The sequence below is a fragment of the Typopeltis vanoorti genome, chromosome 8 (genome assembly GCF_054136105.1).
Source record: "Typopeltis vanoorti isolate ZY-2024b chromosome 8, IOZ_Tvanoo_1.0, whole genome shotgun sequence".
In the NCBI taxonomy this organism is placed as follows: Eukaryota; Metazoa; Arthropoda; class Arachnida; order Uropygi; family Thelyphonidae; genus Typopeltis; species Typopeltis vanoorti.
Window position 1 is genome coordinate 100,755,082 of NC_143556.1, and position 18,114 is coordinate 100,773,195.

Below are 18,114 nucleotides of genomic sequence, written 5' to 3' on the forward strand. Positions count from 1 at the left end.
ATGTGCACCTGCTATCTTCAAGTCTGCCATCTTGACTACACAGTACAAATTAAAAGCAATTTAAGACTGTGGAAGTCACATTCTTATCCACTAGGTAACACCACTATGCAGAGGAAATCCACTGGAGTGGACTGCATGCATCAGAGGTTACAAAACATGTCTCATGGAGCTGTGAAGTAAACCAATAGTAGCCGTCCACCAGAGTGGACATGATGCATGAGAGGGTTAAAGTCACCCATCAGAAGTATGGGTTCAGGCAGTTGCAAAATAAGGTTATCAAGATCAATTTCATTTAACTCAGCACTGTATGGTAAATAAATTGAACATATTGTAATAAGAAATCCTGTGGATAAGCAAATCGCTACTGCTTCCAAAGCAACATTAAGTTGGACATGATGGAAAGAAGTATGACTGCCCACTAGGATAGCTATTCCTCCATGAGCAGGACCACGTCCAGTTTTTTCCTTGTGTACAACAGTGAAATTCCTTAAGGTAGGGTGCTTATTGGGTCTTAAGTATGTTTCGTGTAGACAGAAACAGAGAGGTTTATGTTTCTGCAACAGAATCTTGATATCATCAGTATTCTGGCAAAACCCACAACAGTTAAATTGTAAAAATTTTCCTATTGTTTTGGGTTTATAGGCTTGACTGGTTTTGTGAGGCTTATATTTATCAATTGTATTTGGAATGTAGGGATGGCCAGTGCCATATCTTCCTCTGGTAAAATATTCAATACATCTGATGCATAAGGATCAGATGGCAAGTTTAATTTACTTTCAGTGGATACTGAAGAATTCATTTTTTCTGTGGAGATGTCTGGTGGTATATCTTTAAGTGATATCTTTGCCATAATTTTTTTTGACAAGTGGATTTTCATCGAATAGAACCATTTTTGGAGTTGTCTCTGGAGTAAGACCATAGGTCATGCAATTGATGCGCTCAGCAGAGAAGCACTCGCGATCATAAAGTACAGGTATGGGGAAATTATCAGATGGTGGAATAGACATACAGGTTTGAGTTGCTGTTGTCATTTTCTTAATTTACCTTTTCAATATACAAGGATCTCAGAGCAGCTGTGGTAGTGTAGTGGTTAGCTTTCTTTTTGCATCCTGATATGATATGCTTTGTTATGCCTTAATTTTTTGTCTTTTTTTTTCATCTTTCCACTTCTGACATGCACGACAGTTGGCAGAGAGATCATCCAGCTTCAAAAAAAAAGCTAAATCTCACATTTAGCTTTTTTTTGAAGAGCAAGATTTGTCATCATACTCTTTATTACCACATTGGGCACAGGTGGTAGAGCCACAACAGGCAGCTTGGGCATGCCATTTTTCTGACATTTAAAGCATCTTAGCAGATTAGGGATGTACACTTAACAGGACAGTGGAGATTCCCTGCTTTTACAGATATTGGAGGTTTAGGTGTATCAAAAATAAGGATGATTTCCCTACATATCAGGATGCATCTCACACCTGTCACTCCCTGTTCTTTAAGCTCTGAACATATCTCCTCATCAGGAACATCAAGGAGATCCCATTCTGATACATTACTTTACAGTAATTGAGTATTTTATGAGGTGTTATTGTGATTGGTGTTCCATTGATGTTACTCCTAGTAGTTTCATAGTATGTTGCTGACACAATGTTTCCACAAGGATATCACTAGAACGTAATTTCTTAACCGTTTTGGGAGGTCTTGCCAGTCCTTCTAAACCCTTTTGACATTTTCCCTACTGGCTTTTCACCTGTTGCATGGATGATCAAAAACACTGGTACATTTATACTAGTATCATATATCTTTCATTTCTTACTTCTGCTGTATCTATGATATTAATATTTGATTGGGAATTTATGGCCCCTAAAATGTTTGAGAATCCACGCCTAAAGAGTTTTGGGCTTGGTGCAAGAGCTCTCCACCCACTGCAGAACCACACATGGATGCCCACTGACCGGCAAGCCATGAGTGCACTCAGGAGTGAAACACTACAACTATCCTGGATGCTATACCGACACTACAGCAAGCTGTGGATCCCAACCCGAGATCATGGGGTGAGAGACTTACTGCAAATCTATTAACCCTTGTAGGCAACCCACTAGCTGATTGATCCTAGCTAGGCCATCCAGGATGGCCCATCTTGCCAAAGTGGTGCAAGACTACCAGGATCCCCCCCCCCCTTTCTAGCTATCCATGGGTCACACCACATGGCAGCAGTGCATTGGATCCCAGTGATGGTGGTCTGGAAGAAAGGATAGTAAAAAAAGACTTGGGAGAATAGTGGAGCAAAGAATAGGGGAAGAAAAGAAAAAGAGGAAGAATGAAAAGGGCCAGTACCATCACTGGGATGTCCCCTCCACCATAAACATGTGCCCCACATAGAGGGGCTCTTCCATACCTTGCCCACACAGGGGGTTTACAAAATTCAGTGCATCTGCAACCTACCTTACATAGGAGAAACATGTCGCACCATCCCAGTAAGAAAAGATGAACACAAAAGACACATTAAATTCCTCCACTAAATTTGCACCATAAGTGAGTTAGGATATTTTTCCCTTTTTTCTTTTAATTAAATTTTCTATTTGCATTTGTTTTTAATTTACTTTTTTACATAATCCAGAAAGACTGCTCTGCACACAGAAAATTGAACTTTTTGAAGCCATTTCATGAGTCTTGACAAGTAACAGACTGATTTGGAGGAAAATTGTAGATAGAGAGTTAGTAATGATGTAAATTTTTCATATAGTACTATCATATCCTGTACACCCCCTTGAGGGTACATGGCAGGAATTTGATGATGATGAAGCCATTTCAGACCTCCAATAAATGAAGCATTGGTCTCACACAAGGTAATGAAATTTATCCCTACCCAAAGACAATCACAAACATCCATGCCCATGTGGCATTCAAACCCACAGACTGTCGGCTGGAGAGCAGATATGCTTTTCATCCCATAGGCTACTGCCAACTAGATAGCAAACTGAACATGAGAACAGGAATTTCCCTAATGAGTGCTTCAGGTAAGATTTATGAAAGTATACTTGAAAAACATCAAGAAAAATTGATGGAAGGGAAACATTGATAGGAATGAGCTGAATTCAGGTGAAATAAATGTTATTGGGATCAGAATTTCACTTAAAGACAACAAATTGTGAAAGTTTAAGTTTTGTAGATCTGGAAAAATCGTATGACAAGGTGCCAAGAGAAATGTTCTAAATGCTACAATTAAATTATAAATCAAGCAACAAATAGCCTGTATTTCAGTTATATCAGAAGTTAGAATTGAAGGAGGTACAGGAAGATGGTTTAATGTTAAATGAAGTGTGATATATACAGGTGCACATTATCTCCACTGTTATTCATCACATATATAAATCACATCATGAAGAAATGTGGCATTGGGCCTGATATCAAAACTACAGATATTCAACAACACTTTATGCAGATGATGTAATACTCTTAAATAAATCCAGCACCAGTGTGCAGGATTCCCTAGCTGAATAAATGCTGTAATAAATCTGCTTTGAAAATCAGTAACAAAAACACAAAGACTAAAAAAATAGGGAGAACAATGAAAACACTAACTGCATCCTGAATGGAGAACCTAACATATAGAAAAAATAAACCATTTCAGCTATTTAGGTATAAGATTTAGTGAAGATGGCAAATTAAATATGGAAATAGACAAGAATTGCAAAGCTAGTATGGTGGGGAGGTCAAATGAATAAATTTATATGCAATAAAAAACAGAGAAATTAGTCAAATCACTGAACTAGGAGCATAAAAGACAGAGTTCAAGCCAGTCTTAACTTATGGATCTGAGAGCAGGGTCTGAAATAAAGCACCTGATCAAAGACTGGAGATGACAGATAATATGAGAATTCTGAGAAAGATAAGTAGTGAATAAATGGCATGAATCATATTAAATATGAGGTTTTAGGAAGACACTCAACACTGTTAGCATTCAAGAATATGTGGGGCAGAGCTAATCAAAGGTGATATTATCACTTAAGCAGAATGGGAGAGGAAAGGTTAGCAAAGCAAGTACCTGTTGTCATAATGGCAGGAAAAAGAACAGAAGACAACTCAGATCTAGGTGGACTGATACAGTGGTAAGTGAAAGTGTCTAAGAAGATCAAAATAAAAGATTTCATAATAATGGAGTACTGTGAGATAACAAATTCAGTTGTAGGAAAATTGTTGACAGGAAATTAGAGTAAACTTTTCATTTAGTACTATGATAATATATTACATATCCCTGCACTACTCACCAGGAGGACATAATCAGGACTTTGGTGATATATTTTTATTATTATGTTGACTAGCCATTACCATATTTCACTGTTGTATTCAGATATAAGTGGAATGATAACTAATTTCATTTTCTCAACATAAAGATTAGAAAGAAAACATTAACTGTTCAGGATGAAACTATATCAGTGAATGAATGAGAAAATGGTATTTCTACTTTACATACAGCAAGGTTTAAATTTTATTGATGGTAGTGAAAGTTTTTACATGCTGATTTTCATCATCCTTGCTAATGTGACACTTGGATTGAAAAAGACCACCTGTCTGTCTATAATATAGAGTAGAGTTTCTGGATTCTTCAGGGCTACATAACTAGATACAGGGAGGTTGATGAATGGGAGGTATTATGCTATTGCACAGCATTGCTTCTAATATGGTTAATTATTTAACTTGAGTCTCATTGTGAATAGTTGGAGCACCCTTGTATAATTCCCTTATACAAGGGCATTCCTTATATAATGCAGAGCTAGAACAGAAGCAACCATATCTCTGGAGTCATTATTAATGTGCTTAAGAGATTAATCATGATTCAGAGGTGAGTAGATAACACCTTAATCATCTTGAAAAAACATACCAGTTCTGTTAAATATAAGTATTGCTTTAGAAATTTTCTCACATTTCATAGAGTGGCAGAAGGGTTACATATATCACAATACTTTTTTTGTTAAACAGGCACCTGACAAGGAGAGCAGAATGGCTCAATGAGAGAAGAATAATATATGGGGGCATTAATTCTATAAAAAAAATGGCAACCAGTGTCATGCTATAGGGTTCTGTACTCTGGCTACTGTTGTTTAACTTACATATTACTGATACTGGGATCAGTCCAGATAGTAATATACAATTATCTGTTGATGGTGCAAAGTTAAGGGTGATAAGGGACATTTTTTGGTATGAAACCTGGCTATGATAAGACAGAGCTGAAGCTTTCGGTGACTGCTAAGGTGATTAAGTAATCAAAATCAGATAAGTGCAATGTTGATGATAGCACTAACTAGTAGAAATAAGGAAGTCTTATCAAACCCTTGAACTTTATATGCAGGATGTGTAAGAGGATGAAACTGATCCTTAGGAGAATGAGTGAAGGTTAAGTTGGATGTGTGGTTTGAAAGTGGTATGAAGATTATATCTGCCAACAGCTGTCTTTCTGATGTATCTTGAATATAAAGGTTGGAAAAAGTTTTGTTGTCAACTTGTGTATTGATTTAAGAGGTATGGGGACATGCAGTATTTTATCTTTACAACACTTGACTCCTCCCTCAGTCTATTCAGGTCTTTTTACAAAATCACACATCTGCTTGACTACTCATAGTGCTTGCCAACTTTGCATTATCTGCAAAGTTGCTGATGCCTATTAGACAGCCAATTTGGCACTAATTTATTATCCAACCCCAATGGTTACAATTTATCAGCCTGCCATATGGCAATCTATCAGAGACCTTTGCAAAATCTACACATAACACTCTATGCTTCTCCTTAGTCTAATGCATCTTTCACTTTTTTACAATAAGTAAGCAGGCTGTTAAAACCATCTTCTCTTAAGCAACTCTTGCTGTTGACACATCAAAAAGAATGTTGCTGTTTTCAATCCCAATTCTGAATCTTGTCCTCACCAAACCTCTCCAACACTTCAACTGCAGATATACACAGATTGGCCTATAATTAAAAGTTTAGTCATCACCTCCCTTATGAAGGGGAACAATCTTGTCCTCTTTCCACTCCTTTGGAACTTGGTCCAATGTAAGACTCATATTAAACAAGTACATCAAAAGCTGTTGTTAATTGTATAGAACATTCCCTCAAAACATGCAGGGATATATCATCAAGCCTTATTAAACATCAGGTTTACTCAATATCCCATATACTTCTTATTCATCACCATCAGTACCTTTCTCCACTCTTTTCATTGCACTCAAGTTCTGAATGGTTAGATTCAAAAGAATGAAATACCTATATTAATGGCTCATTCAATATCTTGACCACATCCTCAGAAGTGGTTACCATTCTGTAATTTCAACAACCAATATCATCCTTCTATAATGATTCTTTCTTTCTTCTACTGATGGCATCATATTGAATGAACTCCTATGATTTTTTTTGTCTCATTATAGATAAAAAAAAAAAAAACTTATTTACCCTTTTCAAATAAGTCATCTTTGAAAGCCATCCTTGCCTGCTCTTTGTACTTCTCATATAACTGACTAGTTATGTCAGTTATTACCAGTAATATTATGCTGTCTCCATAATGCCTTTTTTCAAATTGCATGCCTCTTCATCATTGATTTCATACCTGCCTTACTTAACTTCCTGATCCATAGAGCAAAATCAGGCATCACCTCTGTTAGTTAGGTCTTAAGTATACCTCAAGCAGTTAATCTAAAAAATAAAATTAAAGATATCAAGAATTTATATTCTTGATTTCATCCTTTATCCAAATGTAAGTAGACAAAGTTTGCACATGAGGTCACCTCACGACTGGACTACTTGTATATAGAGGCTAATGACTTCACGTTAATTGCCTGTATCCCATAATGCAACACACATATCCTTACTGATATGTATAATACTATGCATTATGGGAAGGGCCACTACCCAGACCAGCTTCATCGTTTATTGAGGTCTCATCAGTGGGAGCCTTAGTAACTCAATTACATTGCATTATGGGATACTAAGTTAATTAATGTGAAGTCATTAGCCTCTATCAAGTAGCCCAGTCATGAAGTCACTTCATGACTGGGTTACACTTGGATAAAGGATGAAACCAAGAATATAATTTCTTGGAATCTTTAATTTTATAGTATAACCAAATGAAAAAGCTTTCAACAAAAAGCAATTAATCTCTTTTTCCACTGAATATTTCATTCAATGATATAGCTGCAAACTGCTTAGTTTTTTATACTGACCGCTCTTGTAGTTCCACACACATATATTCCTTTCTCTCAGAAGTCAGTCCTCATAATCTGTCTCCACTGAGTAGGTGATCATTTCATAAGGGAGGTGATAAGACTAAAGCTTCTTTAGTCTTATCACCTCCCTTATGAAGTCTAAAGACTAAAAATCATAGGAAGGGAACTCTACTCTGGAGACCATACATGGCAGTAGCAGAAGTAGCTTCTTCACAGCTCCAATAAATGGTTTTGTTTCGATAAGCATTGATGGTCCTTTCCTTTTTTAAATTTAAACTATCCTATACCAGATTTTAGTAAAGACTGAAAATGACAGCAGTTTGTCAACTGCTGGCCTATCTATTTTTTATATATTATTCTTGAGCCACCTATCTCTCTGAACAAACAAAAATTAATTAAGTATAGATGGTTTAAAGTAATATTTTACACTGATCTGATAAAATGTGATAAAATGAAATAACACTATACTAATATTTTTAATGCTGTTTTGTTTTATTATGCAAAATCAGTACAAGCAGATTTTTTTATTATTGTTTAACTTCTGCAACAATTTGTAAATCAATGGCAAATCTAACTTCAATTAGTCTACTCAGCAAATTTCAGAAGTAGCATTAATGGGTAATTACTTACTCATAGATTTTCTTTCTTGTTTTCAGAGATGATAGTTTTGATTTCTTTTTCTCTGTAACTGATATTAGTGAGTCAAGATGTTCAGATGTCGAACTGTCAAAATTTAAACAGTATAACAAAATTCATAAAAATCAGCAGATGAATAAAATTCAGATATTAAAGGATATAATTATAATAATAACAAAATTTTTATAAAACGGCTACTTCTAAATCATAATTAAAGATAGAACCTCTATAATTTTAAAGATAAAAGATGAGTACAATTTCCTGAAATAATTTCATATTAATGACAGTGAAAAATTAACAATTTATAATGAAATGCTGGAAGTTCCTAACTTTATGGATTAATTTGTTGCACAATAAAGGGAATTAATTTTTCCTAGACATAATGTTAAAAACAGGGATTACATTCTGAACGATGAAATTTGACCATAATCAAGTCAAATAAAGGTTAACAAAACAACAGTTAATGCTTAAACAATTATTTATTTATCCAAAGAAATTAAAACTTTTTTTTTCAGAAAAATTCAAAGTTTGAAAACATAGCCTTTAAAATCAATCAAATTACAAATCTTTTGTTTCCTAGACAGTCTTCTCTTTTCTTCTTAAATTAGCATGCAGCATTTTTTTAAATCTGTAAAAACTTTTCTAGTACACTGGAAATTCGAATCTTGTAACTTGAAAATGTGGATTGCTTTTTCATGTGTTGAAAAACTTTGTCTAGTCCCTTGAAATCTTCTTCCTCAGCTTCTTCAGGTTTTGCCATTTCAAGGAGGTTTTTTTCTGAGCTCTCTATTGCATGCTTGAAGCAGATCAATAATGTCAGTTGTAAAAACTTCAAGTTGCAGTTGCTTAACAATATTAATAACTACTTCTGTTTCATTTCGTACAATCTCTGGTAGTTCTTAAAATCCTTTCGAAATTATAGCTACATGTGTGGTTTAAAATGTCATCTTTATAAATATTTAGCATCTATTTATTGCAATTAATGTTCATATTTTCAATTCTGTTGATACTTGAAAAAAACTCTTAAGTCCAGGAATTCATAAAGTTGAAACTGCCTGTAATCAGCTAATGTAATATCAAAAATGTGTTGTCATTCAGCATAATTCTTTGTGTATATACAAATTATATGATATAATATGACTAACATAACAATGAAATAAAAACATTGACTTTAACAGTTCAATGTTTTGTTTTTTATTGCATCATTTTTAAATAAATATTTCAAATAAATAAAATTTTCATTGTTTAAATAATCTCCCATATGGGATACTAATATTAATAATCAAATTATAACAGAGTAAAATTTTAAATAAATTTTGAATATATGTAATTAGTGAAATGCATTATGAGCAAGAATTCTTTTTGTTGTCCATTTCTATGTATATATTTAAATTATTACACAGATATACATCTATGTAATCATATAAATATATACTTAACAGAAATGGACAACAAACAGAGTGAACACCAATGTTTTCAGCAGTTTCGAAAATTTATTTATAAAACATATAAATGAAACTTACACCATTAAATCAACTACTTCAAAATGTTTTGTACTCTAGAAGAGTTAATATATTTATCATTTTAATGGACAATGACTGAAATAGTCATCCTACAGATAGATAAGCGAGGTTAAGAGATGTTTATTCTTGTTCATTTTTATGTTGCTATTCTTGCTTCTCTTTATCATCTAATGCAAATACTGGACAGATAGAATGACTTTCTTGTTATTGGACACCTCTTATGTTACTGCAGAATTCATAGCATAGTACTAGGTAGAAATATTTCTTTACTGTTTCCCAGTCACAGGAACGTTTCATATCACTCTTGACATGAAACCCCAACAAGTATGGCTAATATTAATTAACCAAAAATCTGTGAGAAAGTCATTTTAAAATCAAATTAATACCTGTTAACTCTATTCTTATCCAACAATAAATGACATCAATTTGGACTTATCCACTGTGTAATCTGTTACAATTTTTAAACTTGTCCCACTGTTAACTGTTACTATTCTCATACTGTGACAAACTTCGTGTTCTGAAGATGCTGGGTATAACAAGATGTCGAGAAATGTGAAGTTATGCTCTTTGGGATAAACAGATTGCAAGCCTTTTATCATATTGATGGCACTGTACTCCAGGAAATAGTTGAAGCTAGAGATTTAGGTGAGGTGGTAGAGAGAGTTAAAGTTTAGATAATGTTAAGGTAGCACATAAGATTACTTGGCTAGTGAAGAACACATTAACAAGTAGAGATAAGGAAGCTGTTAGTCCTCTTTATAAAACCTTGATACTCCCACATCTGGATTTCTGTGCTTGCTCAAGTCTGGTTCAATGGGTTTCTTGAGGATGTGGAAATGGTGGAGAGGATTCAGATGCAAGTGGCCAAGATGGTGAGTGGCCTGTGGAATGTGCCATATGAGGATAGATTAAAGGTGTGTGGATTGCAGAAGTTGGGTGTTAGGAGAAAAAGAGGGGATATGATAGACATTTAATTTCCTTAAAGGATTTTATAGGACAGATGCAGGGGAAATGGTTCAATATTTGGCTAGAAGAACCAGAACAAGGAGTCATCCCTGGAAGTTGAATAAAGGTGTGGTCAGTAGGGGTGTGAGGACTAGATTTTTTGCTTGGAGAGTGGTGAATGAGTGGAATGGGTTGCCAGAGTCAGTTGTGAGTACTTTTTCTGTTAATGGGTTCAAGGAGAGGTATGATAGATTGTGCCTCCAGTGATAAGTCTTTGGACTCCATGGAGATGCCCATATAATAATAATAATAATAACAACAGTGAAATATCAGCAAATAAGTTAAATAAATATTATATATCTTAATATTATTCTTAAGTTGTGAATTAAAAATGCAAAAATTAATGAAACATGAATTTCAAACATATAGCCTTTCTACTTGCTGCAGGTATGGTATTCACTGGGCTTATCAAAAGTTTTGGTCAACGAAGCTTGAAAAAAGTTCCATGTTTGGTCCTTAGAGCAAGACTATTATAAAAAAATAAATGAAAAATGCAAAATGAATATATAAAACTGATTTAAAAAAATCCTGAGCATTGTTAAGTCGTTACTTTTTCCTTAAAATAATTTACTTTCTTTATGAATTTACCTCTCTACAATAACTACAAGACTTACAAAATTTCCCTGACTCTAATATCTATATCACTTCTTACGTGTTCATTCTATAAGGAAAGCAAATTCTATATCTCTAGCCGATTCCTAATTTTACTCACGTGCTTACCCTGACTGTTAAAGATTATTCCTTGCTAAAACAAATGAATCCTCTAATTTCCTTCTGGGGCCGTCTCCTCTTCAGATATTGACTTTTTTTTTTACTTCCGATGTGGCTTCCGAAGCTACATCATGTATTCCATCATCATCCAACACATACCCATTATAAAAGCTTATACCTGAACACCCACTATCTAGTTCTCATTTCCCCATAAAGACCAACTCTCTCCTCCACTAACAGCAATCCACCAAGCTTATTACTACCACTCTCGCTCAGATGCAAACCATCCTCAGTAAAACAGCTCTCTTCTTCTTCTTAGCTTCCTACTATCATAGCTGGACAATATTCTTCCAACCATCCCTTAACACTTTTACACTTCACAGCTTCTAAAAACATTCTGAAATTTCATGCTGTCTCATTTCCACTACCTTGCAAATTATTTGTTCCAACTAGCACAGTGTAATCATGTCATCTTTCCTCTCTCCACAGTCTCAGACATTCCACTAATTACATCAACTCTCAAACACACTTTCAGCACCTGTTCTAGTTTTTCATCTTTGATAATCAAATTCCCAAACAATAGTATTCTCTCTCTCTCTCTCTCACTCACACACACACACACACACACACACACACACCTTTCTCTTCTACTATTTTACAATCCAAACTGCTGCTAATCAGCCCTCATTGACTGGTACCTTTCTGCTTCCAACAGTTTACCTCTTTCCTAAATTAGGACTTTAAATTCTTTATGTTGCTACTAAAACTTTTTAAAACTGTTCCCAGTAATAACTCACTGTTAATGTTTGTGTAGTGACAAACTTGTGCTCATTTCCGTACTTGTTATAATTACTCTTTCATATTTTTCTTCGTGTTTTATTTTTTGACACACACACACACACACAGGGGGGGGGGCTCCACCCCATTAGTGCCTACAATTTTCTTCAATCATGTTAGTATATTTTAGTCTACAGTTCACATCTGAGAGCTGCTGAGTTTTTATTCACTTTTGTTGAACTCTGAATGGTCTTGTCTCATAGTATCAGCAAATCATTCAGAATTCAACAAGCATAACACAGCAAACTAAATATTTAAAAGAAGAAAATACTTGCATTTCTTCAAAACCAAATTAGAATGTATTAAATGTGTTAAATTATATAAGGTAATGAAATATAACGCTAAGAATGTATCAGATTATAAAATGGTAAAGAAGTATAACAGTGTAGTAATGTAATGTGTTATTCAAATTTTATTTAAGTGAATTGAAGATCAAAATTTTGTATTATACCATTCAGCTAAGGTTAACTTGATTATTCCATTGAACAAATTGTAAGAGTGGGTCCAAAGGTTTGATACGTGCTGGCATAAGCACCCAAGGCTGCATAATACAAGGAAAGAGATGTGCATAATAGCAGTTCCGTGAATCCTACGACAGAAAAAAAATGCTGACATCATTGGAGATCGAGAATAGCATAGCACCGCACAAGGGTTTCAGAAGAAAATAGGAGGCACTATGAATGAAAAATATAAGCGATTACAGGAGGAGAGGGGGGGGGGTCTTTTTTCCGCAGGATTGGTGGTTGTGAGGCGGTCCGATTGAGGTAGTGGTTTCCAGACCATGCCGCAGGCGAGGATGAGTGGCAGCAGGAAATTTGAATCACGCAGTCCATGAAGCTACGGACAGAGTTCCAGCGCGACGCAGCTAACGCTTTCATTGCAAGCGGGTGCCATGTCATGGATGTTCCCCTAAAATTCTCAGATGACAAAGGTAGCCATAGAGCGGATAGAGAATAGCCCACATAGCAGGAATCTGACGCCGCACGTGATCCAAGCAAGGAATCAAACCTCGGGAACTACTAAAGCAGTATCAACCAGTAGACCCATTCCATGACAGTGAAGGTAATGTAAACTTTTGTTACTAAAATTTTGGAGCCTATTTGTATGAAGAACTTTAGATACAAGAAGTGTATAATGTCAGGACAATTCTAACCTGTGAACTCTTAAGTGACTAATGCAGTAGGCTATAGCCAAATGTCCCGATTACTTAAATGGTTTTAATAGCATTGTAAAGAGAGAAACTAAGAACCATATATTGAGGTTAATTTAACTTAGTGTCCCAAAGATTATAAAGAGTGATTTCAGATGAATGAATTGTATTAATGAAGTCTGTATTTAGCACTTTACCAAAAATTAACTCTTGCCTGCATCAGGCAGTGCTTGTGTGAATAGAGTTTCCTATCTTAACTTTATGTATGATTTTAACCTTTAGTAAGTGTGAATTTATATAATTGTGTATTGTACTTAACGTTGTAAATAAACATGTATTGTTTACCTCAAACTGAGTCTTGCCTGACTAAGAGTGTCAACCCACCACTCTAAAATTTACGAACTTGTCACGGGAGGATAAAGTTTAGTAGAGGGAGTTTGGCCACAACTGTCTGAAAGAGTGAGGGAATAAATATATATTGGATTATTGGAAATGTCTCCCTGAATAGCATATTAAATTATTATAAGGCACAGACTGGCGCAGTCAATAAAAAATATAAATTCGTTTATGTCTAAAAAGGAGATATGATCAAGATTCCAGGCTAATACGTAGAGCGATTGTATAGTATGTTTGATAGACACAGTATTATGGTGATTTGCATAAATAAACGACACAACACACTTTAAAAATTTCTTATATGTTCTTGTTTTCAGTATGAAATTCAACTTTATCCTGCTGAAGACTAAATGGTGATCACTTCCAATTTCAAATCCTATGTACACTTTAACGTCCTGCAGCAGGGAGAAAACATCACTATCAAGAATAACATAGTAAATGAGACTTTTCTTATTCCTTGCCTCTTCTCTCCATGTGAATTTGTACACATTTTTATGTTGAAACAGTGTGTTAGTAATAACCAATCCATGTCCTTAGAAGAAATCCAAACAGATATTTGCCATTATTATTAGCTTTGCTCTTTTCTCCAAATTTTACCAATATATTTTATTTAGATCCCCAACAAGGACCAACTTTTCCTTTTTCATTGTGTCCATTGCTTTCTCTAATGCCTCAAAAAATTCCTTGACTTCTACCTTAGTAGAACCTTCTGTGGGACCACAGGCACAAATAAGTCTCATTGTCCAGTTCCCCATTCTCATATTTGTCTACTTGAGACTGCCTGCCATTCAATAAGATTAGCCTCGTATTTAGTTTTGATTACTATGGCTGCTACTCCTTTTCCTTGATTGTCATTGCCTGAATATAACATTTTGTATTTATTGCTCAGAAACATCTCACCAGTTTTTGTCTTTTTGTTTCAGTCACCCCTATTATGATGATCTGGTACTTATGCAATTCCTCAGCTAGTTGCTCCATTTCTTTGCCATTAAGGCTTCTTATGTTGATAGTACCGATCTTGAACTCTGGTGATGTTGAGTTGGGGTGGATTTTAGGATTTCCTCCAGTAGCTGACTTTTCGCTGTTTGTTCTGGTTTCCTTGCGAAAACAACGGGGACCTTGTTTAACCGGGCGACGCCCCAGCCAGCATGGAATTCTGTCTTGTTGTACCATCATATTTAATTTTGGTTTAAGCCATTAAGAATACAATTTGGTCAGCTAAATCCCAAATTGCCAGCCCATCCTCATTCTTTCAATATCCAGGTAGATACCTAATGGGGGTGCACCACGAAAAGGTGAGGACATGACATTAGATATGAAGCCCTGATCGGTTCTCCACATTCCTTTAAAGGCTATGTGGAGGTCTCCTCTCAGTTATAACTTTCAGTAACAATGCTTTCATAACTTTACTTGTGCAAGGTAACCTATATGGCTAAACTTTTTACATGCCTGGAAGCTGTGCTGCTTCCAAAAATTAAATAACAAGCAGCTTCAAAATTCAATAAATTTTATCAGTGGAACAAATTTTGAACTTTGCAATGGAATGTATTTAGAAATGTCGCAAAGCAGAGCAGTAACCTAAAAAAATAATCCAAACCCCTCTTTTGCGTTGTCTTTCAAATTGGCTATGAAGAACTTAATATTGCAAACATTAATCTTCCTGTTGAATGAAAATGAAATTACCTGAAATAGACGTTACACAGGGTTCAATTGAGCATAATTTTGAAGTGATTTTTGTTTAGTCTGGTTAAAAAATTGGAATAATATTCCCTGGTTATTGTTTTACCCTTTTCAAGATAATTAATAAACAAAATGCCTTTAGCATCCCCAAACACTGATGTCATGGCCTTTCCTGCTGATGGAACTGACTTTGTTTTCTTTGGCGCCGAACAACCAGCTTCTGTCCACTGTTTTGACTGCTGTTTGGATTCTGGAGTGTAATGATGAATCCAAGTCTCATCCATAGTAATAAATCAACACACAAAATCAGTTTTATTCTTGTTAAAACGCTCCAAGCACTGTTCAGAGATTTTCATGTGAGTGCGTTTTAGATCTGTTGTGAGCAAGCGTGGCACCCATCTTGAGCAAAAACGTTTCATATGGAATTCTTCATGCAAAATATATCCTGCACGTTCTTTCGAAATGCCTATAGTCTCAGCAATTTCATGCACTTGGACTCACCAGTCATCCAATACCATATTATGTACTTGATCAATGATTTCTGGTGTTGTTACACTTTTTTGGACGTTCCTCAAGTGGATCATCTTCAAGACTGGTATGGCTATGTTTAAACTCGGCAGCCCATTTCTTAATTGTCGAAAACAAAGGAGAAGAGTGCCCATAAACTTTTTTGAACTTCAAATGAATTTCTTTTGGCATTTAAACCTTCTTTTACAAAGAATTTATAACCACATGATACTAAGTTTTATCCATTTCAAGGGATACAGACAACACTTTTGCTTCAGACAGTTGTGTAAAACAAACTACTTGATAGAATGACTTGCAATGATGATAGATGTACCAACTTAGAAAAAAATCTCTTGCAGATAGTGTTGTCGTCTATGGTCAAGGCCAAGAACTTTTCCGTCCGTCCGTCCATTCCATTCCCATCCATCCATATATATATATATATATATATATATATATATATATATATTAATAATATTAATTGTATTAATTGTATTAATTGTAATGCCTTTCCCAATTAATAATATTAATTGGGAAAGGCATCGCAAAGGACAGAGATAAATGGAATGAAGGAAAAATGAGAATTTAGTTTGTGAAAGTTTAGAGAACTGTGTAGAGATGTTAACTAGTAGCTGAAGAGGAAAGCAGAGGAATGGTAGGGGCCTCACAGAATGCCTGTGAGTAGTCTATGCGAAAGAGAGTTACCTATTAGACAGATTGTCCTTTTCTGTATAAACTCAAGAATTTTTGAGTATAAAACACTCAATTTAAACTCAAGAATTCTTAAAAACTATTGAGCTTATACAGAAATATGAAAACAATATTCTAATATTGTTCAGATTCTAATATTTATAGTGTTAGGAAATGAACAGGATAGAAGTAGCATTCTGAATTAAAAGAATACCAAGTTTTTCAAATGTTGAGGATGAATATTTACGTCAGGATAAGGAAGATGTGAAAAGTCAGAGAAGAAAAAAAAAAGGGGGGGACTGATCTTAAGATATCTGAACAGAACATCATCATAAGAGGAGTGAAGTAGCAGCTTTCTTTCAGTAATATACAACAGGACTGTATAAATGATAGCATTGAAATTCACTAGAATGTCTTCACCCAACTTGAAAATAGCAAGACCATATTTCCTATTTCTTAGTTTATTCTGTTATTCATAAAATGCAAAAACATTCTGTTATGCCACTGTTTATGTATCAAATTATTCTGAATCTAATGAAATTATTTTATTAAACTAGTAAACCCAATGATTTCAATAATATATTAAAATATATAAACATGTTTAGTAATATGTTATTAATTGAAATCTTACTTCACATATTCTTTCAACTGGACATCAGCATCTTTTTCGTGGATTTCGCCTAGTATTTGGCAGAGAGTGTCATGACAATGCTTATACCTGAAAGGATTTTAATTAACCAAATAATGAAAGAAATCCAAGAATACTCTTTTTTTACATTCTAATAAGACTGCAATAAAAAAATATTACAGATCCCACATTTATAGTTGCACTTTTTCCCTAGGAAAAAAAAAAAAAATAGAAAATTCCTGCACAAACTCCCCCAAATACACATTTTCATGTACTACTACTTCTTTTTTTTTTTTTTTTTTTTTTGCTAATTTGACTATTTGCTGCCAAATTTGTAGAAATACTTAAGACTATGTTCAACAGTATTTTTCAAACTGTAAATCGTAAATCCTGCCCACAAATGGCTATAAGCATTATACTGAAATGTTAAAAAGGGGGAAAAACATATAAACTCTAAGAAATTATTTTCTATTTTCTTTTTTTTATATATATCATTCCCACAACACAAGAAACTGCAAGGCCCACAGAAAAAATATATATAAAAATACTGCATTTTATAAACGATAAAGATTCAAGTTTAAAATATGTACAATTAATTATGTAAGTTAAGTCATTTGTAGGAAGTGAAAAAAAAATAATATACAGTAAGCAAGCACCACTTTGTGAACATAACAGATGGCTACAATATCGAGCTGAGAGGTTTTGGTAAGAAAAGCATAGATAAGATATTAAAATAGAGAATATTATAGATCCAGCCGTATTTTATAGTCAAATGTAGATAGTTAAAAAAAAAAAGTTTTGAAAATTTACCAGAGAGTTATGAGAATATAACCTTTGGCATATGAAATGCCTTGCTTGTGCTACTTAAGAGACAAACTTTGCCCAGGAGCCTGTATGTTTGCTTTTATTGGGCAAACATCTTATACCCTCTATTTTAATATAATATATAGCTTTCTTAGTCATCTATTATAACACAGAACTGATAATGTCATTACCATTTTGTATGTTTCTGATTTGAGCGCATGTTGTGCCTTGTTGGTGAACCTAGATAGGTATTTATTGTAAACAAAATATAAACTCTAAATATGTCTGAGAAATGGTAAAATAATGAGAATACGTGTATTCAATATGATAAGAAGA

The 18,114-nt window shown here is 34.4% G+C and overlaps 1 protein-coding gene across 5 annotated transcripts in view; it reads right to left on the reverse strand.

Annotated features, from left to right (window-relative positions):
* Positions 1–18,114, reverse strand: part of rad50 (DNA repair protein rad50) — a 664,851-nt gene that overhangs the window by 347,643 nt on the left and 299,094 nt on the right. For all 5 annotated transcript variants that reach the window (XR_016548684.1, XR_016548685.1, XM_090396855.1 and 2 more), the window contains exons 19-20: positions 16,978–17,064; positions 7,842–7,934 (exon numbers count right to left, since the gene is read on the reverse strand). Coding sequence is in view for 3 of the 5 variants with exons in the window: in XM_090396855.1 (XP_090252981.1) it covers positions 7,842–7,934; positions 16,978–17,064 (180 nt within the window). In the remaining 2 variants the exon portion in view is untranslated. The remainder of the gene's footprint in view (positions 1–7,841; positions 7,935–16,977; positions 17,065–18,114) is intronic.